This window comes from Phyllostomus discolor, chromosome 4 (genome assembly GCF_004126475.2).
Source record: "Phyllostomus discolor isolate MPI-MPIP mPhyDis1 chromosome 4, mPhyDis1.pri.v3, whole genome shotgun sequence".
Classification (NCBI taxonomy): Eukaryota; Metazoa; Chordata; class Mammalia; order Chiroptera; family Phyllostomidae; genus Phyllostomus; species Phyllostomus discolor.
In genome coordinates, this window is record NC_040906.2 from 29,656,458 (window position 1) to 29,668,496 (window position 12,039).

General features: G+C 38.5%; 1 protein-coding gene and 1 long non-coding RNA gene across 3 annotated transcripts in view; one reads left to right on the forward strand and one right to left on the reverse strand.

Annotated features, from left to right (window-relative positions):
* LOC118500031 overlaps positions 1 to 1,513 on the forward strand; it is a 2,718-nt gene extending 1,205 nt beyond the window's left edge. Inside the window, exon 2 of the long non-coding RNA XR_004902557.1 lies at positions 581 to 1,513. This is a non-coding gene — a long non-coding RNA (uncharacterized LOC118500031). The remainder of the gene's footprint in view (positions 1 to 580) is intronic.
* C4H2orf69 (chromosome 4 C2orf69 homolog) overlaps positions 1 to 7,295 on the reverse strand; it is a 25,302-nt gene extending 18,007 nt beyond the window's left edge. For both annotated transcript variants that reach the window (XM_036023125.1, XM_028509591.2), the window contains exon 1: positions 6,834 to 7,295. In XM_036023125.1, the coding sequence (XP_035879018.1) occupies positions 6,834 to 7,163 (330 nt within the window). In that variant the 5' untranslated portion in view covers positions 7,164 to 7,295. The remainder of the gene's footprint in view (positions 1 to 6,833) is intronic.
* Between the last annotated feature and the right edge of the window lie 4,744 nt (positions 7,296 to 12,039).

A 12,039-nucleotide genomic window follows, 5' to 3' on the forward strand; every position in this document is an offset into this window, starting at 1 on the left:
CAGGTGAAAATATATCCAAATATATCCATATATATTTGAGCCAAATATATCCAGAGTATTACTGTTTCAACATATGACCCATATAAAAAAGTACTAAGAGATTATGACATTTCTTTTTCTTACTAAGTCTTTGCAATCCAGTGTCTATATTGCACTTAAACAGCATATCTCAATTTGGGTGCTAAATTTCCATGGGAAATACTTAATCTGAACTTAGAGTTCATAAAACTTTCAGGTGAAAAACTAGATTCACATACCAAGTTGTTCAAATATACTTAACAATTTTTCAGGACCTGACTTACTAGCTTTTAGATTTAAAGTTAAATATAATTATAAATTTATTTCCTTGATCAGACTAACATTTCAAGTGGTCAACAGCCACAAGTGGCTAGTGGCTGGACAGCACAAAATATTAGAAGGTGGTTAAGTACAATGGAGTATTACAAACAAAGCAGGGAAAAGGGAGTACAAAGTTTTGGAGAGGGTGGGAGATTCTTACTTGAAAATCAGGGTGATTTCCAACAAGGCAGTAACTGAGAAAGACCTGAAGGCACTGAGGGAGTGAATCATGGTATTTCAGGCACAGGAAACTGCAACTGCAAAAGTGGAAGCATGTTTGGCACAACCAAGAGGCCAGAGGAGCACCAGCGGAGTGAACAAGAGCAAGGGTCAATGCCAAAAACCAGAAAGCTGCTGGGGAGGAGGGGCTTGTAAGACATTATGACAACTTTTGCTTTTGCTCTTACAGGGTTTGGAGTAGAGTGACGATATCTGTATTTTGAAAGGATTAGTATGTGTGAAGGGGCAACAGTTGCAGAGGCTACTGAAGTATAATCCCGATGAGAGAAGGTGGCTTGAACCACCTCTATGTAGTAAGAACTGAACTATAGGTAGTAGAACTGAAGGTAGTAATTAGTAGATTCTGAATATATTTTAAAGATAGAATCAGCAGCACTTGCTGATGGATTGGATATAGAATTTTTCTTTATTTTTAACATGTACTATAAATATCAGTTAAATGTACCTCCCTTTTGATTTAGTGATTGTGTTTCTAGGAATTTATCTAAATCATATACTTGTGTGTATGCATAAAAAATGTGATATATGTGTATCATATCAAAATACGATATACATTTCTGCTTCAAAAGAATGGGGCAGCTCTATTAATACTCATGGATTGTAAAATACTTGACTAAAAAGCCCATGTATGCTATGCCACCATTTGTGTTTTTTAAAACAAGTTTGCATCAGCACAGAATATCCCTGGAGGGACGTAAGAACTGGTAACAGGGACAGCCTTGGGGAAAGGGAATGGGAGACTAGAGGGAATGGGAGGAAAGGAGACTTAACTTTACAATGTACCACCCTAAGTGGACTATATTTGTAGCAAAATGAACATTTTTTTCTATTAAAAATTAAAACTAATAAAAGTCATACTTCAAAAATTCAGTCTATATACAAAGGCATAAGATAGAAAACTCTGTAAAATCACCAATTAAAATAATCATTAAAATTTTGGTGTCTAGCATTCATTTTCTTTAGTATACATACATATATACAAGTATGTATCTAACAAGAGTATTCTTTAATTCTCCCTCAGCAAGCTTATAAATACAGTTTTCACTTAAAAATATATTATAGGTATGATTCCAATCAGTAATTATAGATTTGTATCATAACTTTTAGATTTCCCATCAGAAAGATTTGTATCAATTTACATTCCTATTGGAAGTATAAAAGAATGTTCATTTTCCCACATCCTGGTCCACACTGGCTATTGACATTGATTTTTAAAAAATCTTTCCTACTATGATAAAATGTCTTACTTTTGATTTAATTTGCATGCCCGATTCCTAATCAGGTTGAGTATTTTTCTATGTTTATTGGCAATTTTCATTCTTTTCCTTTGTTAATTCTCCTTTTGTGTCCTTTGATCATTTTTTTAATAGGATGCTCCAAGTCCTTCATTAACGGTTTTCATCTCATTAATAGTTTGTCACATATGTTACAAGGCTATCATTTAATTTTTATGGATTATTCTATTGCCTTCTGCACATAAGATTTGTGATATAAGTATGATAAAAGTATCACAGGATCTTATATCTAAGGGCTCATCTAAATTCTTTCTACAGCTAAGGAAACTGAGCTCCTAGGACTATAGTTATTTGTATAGTTATTTATGATTTTATGATTCTCTGTTGAGTCTCTACCATATAGGAGGTGGTAAATCTAAAAACTTGTTTTATTTCCCCCATGATCAGAGTGGGGAAAGCTCATACTAAGGAACTGTGAGTATAAAATATAAAAATGGGATTCTTACTGTTATGTTAAGGCCCAGATCGGAGAACAATGGCTAAGTACTCCCCATTAAAAAAAAGACACCAGACATTCTCATAGGACTTGCTAATAAGTAGCCATAACTGGTTCTGCAACCCAGATAATGACTGTGTCAATCTACAGAAAAGGCTGAAGACTATGGAAAGAGAGGGTTTTCTTTGGAGAGTTTTCATCCCAGGTGGGAATGTAATGCACTTGTTCTCCCTGTAGGGGTAAATAACCCCTGTGCTTCTCCTCATCCCCAGTGAGGCAGGTGGCCAAGAGAATCTTGGAGAGTTTAAGGAGTGCTTACTCCATGGGCAGATGCTTGCTAAGCTGCAAAAACTTACAGGGCCCCTTCATACTACTACTGAAGTGAAGGTACAAAGAATTTTTAGGAAAACATGACACGTGTCTCCAAGAATTTGTAGACATTCATGATAACGATTTAAGCTAGGTGGACTCGTCTTACAGCAGAGTGAAGAGAACTAGATTGGATACAAGCTGTACTTTCATCAAAAAATGGGGCAAGGGTGCATAAAACAGATACCCTAAGTAAGCAAAACAGAAGGACCACAACAGGATCCAGTCTAAGAACAAGGCTGCCTGACACAGTCCTAGGGGTACACGACCAGGTGTGAAATAATAGAAAATATATACATGGTGGGACAAAAGCAGGTTTACAATTGTGAGTATGTGAAACACAGTTTATTCTTGTATTATTATTTATTATTATTATATTATTTTTCCACATGAATAACTGTAAACCTATTTTTGCCCTCCCCCCCCCCACATGCACAGAGGTCTCTGCCTCTGGTTCCTGGCACAGAGCTCTTAAAACCCCTGGGATTTCCTGGGTGATAGGAATGTCTTTTGTTCTAACGAGGTAACTCTTGGTGGGCTGCTGGATATGAGCTGGTGATCAGAAGTTTGGAACTTTCAGCCCCACTACCCATTCTCCAGCGAGGGACTAGAAATGAAGCCACCATAAAAATCCCCAAAATAAAGATTTGGGTAGCTTCTGGGCGGGTGAACATGTGGAAGTGTTGGAATGTGATGCTCTGAGAGAGACCAAGGAAGCTCTGCACCCCTTCCCATATACCTTACCCTATGCAGCTCTTCCCATATACAGATCGGTGACTGCCTGGGCTGAGGAAAAAGAGACTGATGGAAATGAGACACAAGACACTTTTTTAGGATGGAGATGTTGTATAACATGGTTGTGGTATTGATTACATAATGATAATATTTGTCAAAATTCATCAAATTGTAAGTTTACTTTAAAAAAAAAAGAGATGTGTAAATCTATATCCTGAGGCTTTAAAAAGCAAGAAAATTAGAAAGTGTCTACCTAAAAGAATCCTGATCTGCCTCCAAAATTATTACTGATGGACAAGAAAAACATCAAGAGATACCTTAAGAAATATGAATTACTATGGCCTCAGCCTTCCTATAACTCAAATGATAAAAGAACAAGTATAAAATAAAGAGGACACACTGTACAATAAAAAATGATTTCAAAAGGAACATCAAGAAAGTAATGTAATTAGGATTTAAAATTACATGGACAACCAGATCCAATTAACACTAAACAATGAATCTATGTAAGATGAGGCAAAGCTTCTGATGATACCCTGCAAAGTTGCACTTGGCCTTATTCCGTTCATTACGTATGCAAGTTATGAATAAAGATATAAAAAGAATGCTTACTTAATGTATATGTGATACAATCCAAAATAATAGTTCTAAAAGGATCAATACACTAGAAAGATGGCCTGTATGTAACAGGGTAAATTTCATATGGATAAACATTAAGCTCAAAAGAATCAAGTACAGAGATATGGATAAGGAAACTTGTGCCTAAAAGCATTTCATATAATAGCCAAGACTTACTAAACACTTCATGTTCAAAGCAGCATTCATTCATTCATTCATTCATTCAACAAGGTATCTACTGAACTCCTACCACACGGCAATCACTAAGCATCACAGACAAACTTCACTGTGGTGATGTTTACATCAGTGAAGAAAACAGACATGAAGCTTACATGGTAGTAGTAGAAGATAGACAAAAAACAAAATAAATAACTAATGTGTTTGATTATTAAACAGGATGATCAGAAAATGCTTCAGTGTGAAGGCAACTTTTGAGCAAAGACTTGAAACAGGTGAGGCAATGAATCCTGCGTGTATCTGCATAAAGACTGTTCCTGCAGGCAGTATCTTCAAAGCTTTTGAGGTGGAGTGTGCCTGAGGTGAAGGTGGAGAAGACTGGTGTGGCTGGAGCAGAGTAAAAAGAAAAAGGAGATAATCAGAAAATCAGCAAGGTGGAAAAGGTGAAGACAGTGAAAGGCCCTGTAGGCCATCCAGAGGCTTTCACTCTTGAGTGGTATGGGAAGCTCTTGAAGCTTTCAGCAGAGAGGTGTGGCATGATTTGACTTACATTTTAAAATGATGATTGTGATCACTTTTAGATACATTAAGAAGGTAAAGCCACTTTGTTGGTGGATTAAGAGATGAGGTGAAAGAGACTAAAGGATAACTTCAAGATATCTAACCTGAGCAACTAAAAAGGAAGTTTCCATTAACTGAGATGACTGCAGGAAAAACAGGTTTAGAGGCAAAGATCCAGAATTGTAGGTTTGAGATATCTATTAAAAATCCAAAATAAAATATTGCACACAGAAGTGGTCAGTCTAAAGTTTGTAGTGTATGTGCATGCTAGATGCACAAGTGTTGAAGGTCGGCAGAGTACAGGTTGTATGTAAGGCCACGGGACAGGACTGAAAGAGATCACCAAGGGAGGGACAGCAGACAGAGAAAAAGCCTAAGAACTGATAACAAGGATGCTGCCACAGTTAAAAAAGGTCATCAGAAAGATGGGAAGGAACTATAATTCACTGGGTATTCACATATTTAACCCTCACTGATATCTTATAAATTATTATTGCTATTTTATAGTTGAGGTAGCTGCAATTGATCAGAGACGTAATAGCTAAAAAGTGCTGACACAAGGTTCAAACCTGGGCAATTTGGCCTAAAAGCCTTTTGATGCCTTATCCTCTATTTCTTTTCTAAAAGACCTGGATTTTTAGAGCACTTCATACTATGCATAAATCAACTGTATATCACTGTCCAAAAAGCTAATGGAATTTCAGGCTACATAAAGAAACGGATGATGTCAAAAAAAAGGAGGTATTACTCTAAGTGTAATTAGCACTTTTTAGATCTCACCTGAAGACTTGTACTGTACTTTGGCTGGCACACTTAAAAAAAAAACAACATGTAGTAGGTGCTCAATAAAAGTTAGTTATCACACTATCACCATCATTATTAAAGATGCACACAACAGTTGGTCCAAACTGGAAGTCTGTCAGCAATGTTATGCTATTTTCCCAAACTGAGCAATAGAGCAGTGATTAAATCAAGCTTCTCTTAAATCTTACTTTTTTTTTCCCATAGTGTTTATTCAGTCAACTAGATCAGTCAATTATTATATAGAGAAAAAACTACAGATATCTTAATCCTCATTTGACTCGAGGCACAAAGTTTGTAAGTGTATCATTTTAAAGCATCAATTTCAAAAACGATAAATTCATATTGTTTAATGGCCATATTCTAGTTCTACCTGTCTACAGCAACACTATCCAATAGAACTTTCTGTGATGTTGGAAGCATTCGTCTGTATTTGCCTTATCCATTACAACACACGCAAACCCTAGCTGCTGCTGAGCACCTGCAATGCAGCTAATGAAACTGAGAAACTAGATTTTTAATTATACTTAATTAACTTAAATTCCTACATATAACTAATGGTTGCAGTATTAGACAAAACGGTTCCAGATTAAGATCTCGACTGACACCCAACTTTCCAGGACAACACAGCTACGGTTACTTGCCTGCAGCTATAAAGACAATATAATAAAGATAACAATAACGATAAAATCACACAAAAAAACATAAGTACAGAATTTAGGTGAGCATCAAAATACTGACATGCTTAGCAAGTACTGTCCCTTTTCTCCACCCACCCTCCCTTACTTAAGGGTTACCGAGTGTCATTCCTTGGTCGTGTTGGTTTTTGTTTGTTTGCTTTTAAATTACTGCCAGTGCAACACCACGCCCTAAGTTAATTTAAAAGCCAGCTGTGGCTCCTGCCCAACACACACACACACACACACACACACACACACTCCTCTGAGAAACCAAGTCATAGAATGAGCATATATTCGGTATTATGTGTCTTATTCCTTCTGTTTCAAATTCGACTCTCTTGAAGCCTAGACTCTTCGAGGTCTTAACTCTCCAAGGACACCTTCACTCTGGGGCTACAAAAAAGGGGGATCACGGGTGTGGAAGAGGTGGTTTTGGATTTCGTGGGATTACGGAGGAGCCACCACGTGTGGTAGTGTTCAGGTGACGCAAAGTACCCGGTACCAGCTAAGAGGACAGAACCTGGGAAATTCGCACACATGCACAAGAGGAAGGAACAGGTGCCCAGGCAGGCCCCAGGTTACCTGCACATCTCCAGGGAAATAGAGAACGTGATGCTGGGGCGGCGGTGGCAGCTCCACCTCCGCCCGGTCTCCAGAGAGATCCCGCCGTTCAGGTCCCTCCACCGCCGCCGCCACCAGCAGGAGCAGCTCGTTGCTGCGCTGCGGATCGGCTCCCGGCACCGTGGACAGCTGCAGGCACCGGTGCCGACGCCCCTCGGCGGAGGGGGAGCATCTCGCAGAGCTGCTGCCTTCCAAGTTCATGGTTCCGGCCTGAGAGCGCGAGGCTGCGATTCCTAGATGCGGCAGCAAAAGCAGCAGCGGCGGCGACCGCAGGAGCCCGAACCCCCACATGAGTCGCCGCCGCGAGAACGGTTGGCGGAGAGGGGAAGGTCCTTAGGGAGGGATTTCACAGGCCGCTCAACGGTCAGCGGGAGCGCCCCCGGCGGGAGTCAGCGCGGGGGCGACGACAGCGTCACAGGGAGACGTCTGCGCGCAGCGTGCGTAAGGAAGGAGGGGTGTGCACGAAGTCGGACTCGAGTTTCCGGAGGGGGCGACGGTGGGGACGTGCCCTGAGGAAGGGGATTTGTGATTGGTGAGTTCTGCCCTAGCGGGAAGTTCCAACCAAAGTCTGGGAAAGAGGCGGAGGACTGCAAAGAAAGAATGAACCGGGCACCCTGCTAGAAGGCGGGCATTTGTGGCGCATGCGCAGCAGCAGGCGCGGCCTGAGGGTCCATGTCCGGTAATCGAGAACAGGGATTTGAGTATACCATGTGCCAGTTTTGGTAGGCTTACCTTTCAATGATGGTTTTCTAGTCTTTTGAGCCTTAAAATGGACGTAGACATAAAATTATAAGTGGCATAATTCTGCCCTGTACAGAAATCTGTGGGAAGCCTTCTACATGTCCTGGGTAAAGGGAATGTCCCTCTTATATCCTGGAGTTTTCTTTGTAGGTATATGAAGATGCCTAGGTTCACAAGAATTTGTGGTTTGATAGGAATTCTAATGCATCTCCGATTTGTAAGGGTGGTTGGTGACGCGGGTTGTGAAAGAATTCACAAAGAAGAAAGTAGAAAGTTAGTTTTGTTTTGTTTTTTTTTTTTTTTTTTTACTTTTACTTTCCCAAGGGCGAGAAAGCACTAGGTTGAGAGAAATGCGCCAGCTTGAGGGGTGGGAACTCTGAGCTTTTATTAGGTGATTGGCGTAGTTGTAGAGCAGGATGTTTCAGTTCGTCTTGTATAGGCTGCAGCTTGTCTCCCCGGGAGCAGGGTTCTGGGAGCAGGGTTCTGTCCCTGTGGTCAGTTTTGTAAGTTCCTAGAGCCTCTGCACCTTCAGGGCGTTTCCAGTAATCTTCAACTCCTAAGGATAAAGGCTCATAAAACAGTTAGGGTCAGTCATGCATTATGGTGTCCAGCCAGTTCTGGGAAAGAGGGCCTAAAAAAGTGGATTTTGTCCTATTATGATTGGTAGTGGGGAGCAGAGCAAATAGATTGATTGGGACAGGAAGAATGGGGGCAAGACATTACTTATTATATATTTGCTGTTATTTGCTATTTTAGGGTTTTCGAAAAACAGTTTGAACAATGGGCACATCATAGATGGCCAACAACTATCTGTGGCCAGTTGGGTAGGAATAAGATTTGGCCAAGTGTATGCTAAAGACAGGGAAGGGAGTAGGGGGAGACCCAATGCTCTAAACTCAAGGGCTCGTGAGGCAAGGAATGGTAAAGAACCTTGTGGGGGATAATATTAGTGAGAATTATAAAAATTACAGCCAATATTTATTGAGGCCTTACTATAGGCCAGGAATCAAACTAAGCACCTCATATATTAACTGTCCTGAGTCTATATATATGTGTGTGTTTAAGCACACATACTGTGTTCTCAGTTCCACATACCAAGTATTGATAGCTTTAAGAACACAAATGAGCAAATGATACTTACTTTGTGGCATAGAGGTATAACATGCCGTCTAATCTGGTCTAAATTATTGGATTCTAGCTGACACCATAATGTAATCAATCAAAAATTATTTCATTGATATTACTAAGTAAATCTGCTTTCTAAACTAACTGGTTACAACGAAGCAGAAGCTAGTTATATAATAATTAATATGTAACCATATTCAGGCAACTAGCCTTCACTCTATTTTGCAAATAACATACATATTGTTACTTTCTTTCATTAGGTAGATGATTACTAAACATTTAATCCGAAAGCCCAATTTGTACATGCACTTCAAATGCAGTTTTTTATTTTTGTGGTCTTTTTTTAGTATTAAAGATAAATACTACAAAGGTCTCAATATCTCTAATAATACTGAGGTCCTTGAGAAATACAAATTAAGATTTAAAGGGCAGAGTAAAGAAGCAGACTGAAGTAAGCACAAGTTTTTTTCCCCACAGGCAAGGATTTACACAACCCTACAAGAGCCACTTCCAGAAAAATTAACAGTTCTAATTCATCAGTTGATTTATGCTCGGTCATAGAAATTGTCATTTCTTCTTATAGGCCCTGTTGGTACTATTGTAATATCAGTTTTTCTTTTTCCATCTCCTCTTCCTTTTTCCAAGAAGACCAGTTTTGTAAATCAGTACTTTTCTAATATCAATAGGCACAGCACAGACAGCCCAGCATTTTCCCTCTTTATTCTCTCTTGCAGCGGGACTTTCCCCACAAAAAGTCTCCTATATACAAAGTTACTGCAACCAGTTGTTTGAGTTCACTCTTCCTTTCTAACAGACAAAGATTTCCCCTGGGATTTTATTAAGCTTATAGGACCCAAAAGCTACTGCTCAACCCTGGACTCTATAATTCTCATGGGATCCTGTGGGGCTCTCAGAACTCTTGTTATACTACTCAGTATAATAAGTAGAAAAAGTTGCAAAATTAGAAAGATTCTAAGAAAGGCAAATTTACATTGGAAAGGGCAACATAAAGATCACAGATTCCGATATCTATAGAGGATAGGACTATATAATAAAAAAGTAAAATGGGCCATAATCAATAAGGAGTAATAAAAACTGTAAAAAACCAGAGGAGCATGTCATATTTGAAGTAGGCAGTCATATTTACTAGAAGCCAATTATAAAATGAATGCAACATTTTGTCAAACTTTGAAATCCTTCAAGGGAAATAAGATACATAGATATTTATGTGTCATTCCTCAAATGTTGACAACTAATTAATAATGCTTTTAAAATATTTTATCAAATTAAATGCATGCATAGGCCAAATTTGGCATATGGACCACAAATGGGCAATTTCTCTACTAAAAAGTAAAATGAATAGATACAGGAGAAAAAAAATAGGGAGAAAGACAGAAGACCTTAAATGTGGGTTTCTATTGAGGATTGAACAGGAAAGGAATGAGGGGAGAAGATTTTGAGAAGCTTTTTTTGTGGGATTTGGATTGGATACCATTTAATATCCTTGAGAGAGTATAATAAATATTTTAATTTTTTCAATTTTTCTTGATATTGGACAGGTGGGTTTTTTTTCTGTTTTATTAAGCTTTTGAGAAGAGCAGGCTTCATATGAAGTTCACAACTATAGCATATAATTTTTTCCCCAACATACCTGATGAGAGTAAAGGCATTTGAAGATTTGAAAGCTTATTTTATAACTACTTTCACTAGCTAAGTGGCACCTTTTAACTTCTCTTGTAGCATATGATTTATACATATGCTTCAGCAAAATCCATGACTCAGCAAAATACAAATCACTATAATCCAAGACCTTATGGATTATCTTTAATACTTAAATCAACCATCAAATGCAATGATGTTGGTGCATGTAGTTCTATACATTGTACTTGACTCACTATTAAAAGGGTAGGAAAAATTGATTAAAATATTAATAAATGTTTAATCAAATACTGGGAAGCCAAATCCAGCAACACACAAAAAGAATTATACACCAAGACAAGTGGAATTTATTCCAGGAATGCAAGGTTGGTTTCACATCTTAAGATCAAGTAACGTTATATAGCCTATCAATGGAATAAAAAGCAAAAATGACATGGTAATCTTAGTAGACATAGAAAAGTCATTTGACAAAATCTAACACCCTTTCATGATAAAGAAAAATAAAATCAGCAAACTGGGTACAGAAGAGACTTTCTCAAACTAATAAAAGGCATTTATAAAAAAAGCACAGCTAACATTGTACTTAATGGTGAGACTGAATGTCTGCCCCTTAAGAACAGAAAAAAGTTAAGATTTCTTAACTTCTTTCTTGCTGTTTCCAACCACCATTGTACTGAAGGGTCTAGCCAGGGTGATTAGGCAAGAAAAAGAAATAAAAGACATCCAGATTGGAAAGGAAAAAGATTAACCATGCAGATGACATGATATTGTATATAGAAAATCATAAGGAGTCTACAAAATACTGTTAGAAATAATAAATGAGTTCAGCAAGGTTGCAGATCAATATACAACAATTGTAATTATACACACTAGCAATGAACAATCTAAAAGTGAGATTAAAGCAATTCTGTTTACAATAGCTTTAAAATTAATCAAATACATATGGAATTTAATGAGAGAAGTGAAGAACTTCTATACTGAAAGCTACAAAACATTTTTGAATGAAATTTAACACATTCCTAAATAAATGGAAAGACATCCAATGTTTGTGGAATCAGAAGACTTAATACTGTTAAGATGGCAATTCTCTCCAAATTGATTTATAAATTTTATGCAATCCTGATCACAATTCCAGCTGCATTTTTTTTTTTTTTTGCATAAAAGTATAAATATACAAGCTGACCCTAAAATGTGTATGGAAATGCAAGGGACTCAGAGTAGCCAAAACAATCTTGAAAAAAGATGATCAAAATCAGAGAACTCACAATTCCCCTGTTGGGAACCGCCCTGCCTGGTATCAGAAGCTGTAACCCCCACCTAGGCTAAGGCTAAGGGGACGCCCTTGGAACCATAAGCCTGCAAGGAGACAAGCTTATCTCCCTGACAGGAGTGCTGCTTCTGCTGCTTTATACCTCACCCTGCCTGGACCCCAATGCTTGGTCAGTTAGCCAATGATGTGTAAGATTCCCCAAGAGGGGAATGATCTAAGACAGGTATGATCACGTGGGAGGCCCCCAAAAGAAGGACTTTGGGGGCTATGGCAAAAGGGGGTGATGGACTCTTGCCCTTTGGCTTTGGCAAAGCCCGAGTCCTCCTGCTCTGCAAGAAAATCTCTTAATCTCTTGGCTGCCTTAGTTCCCTT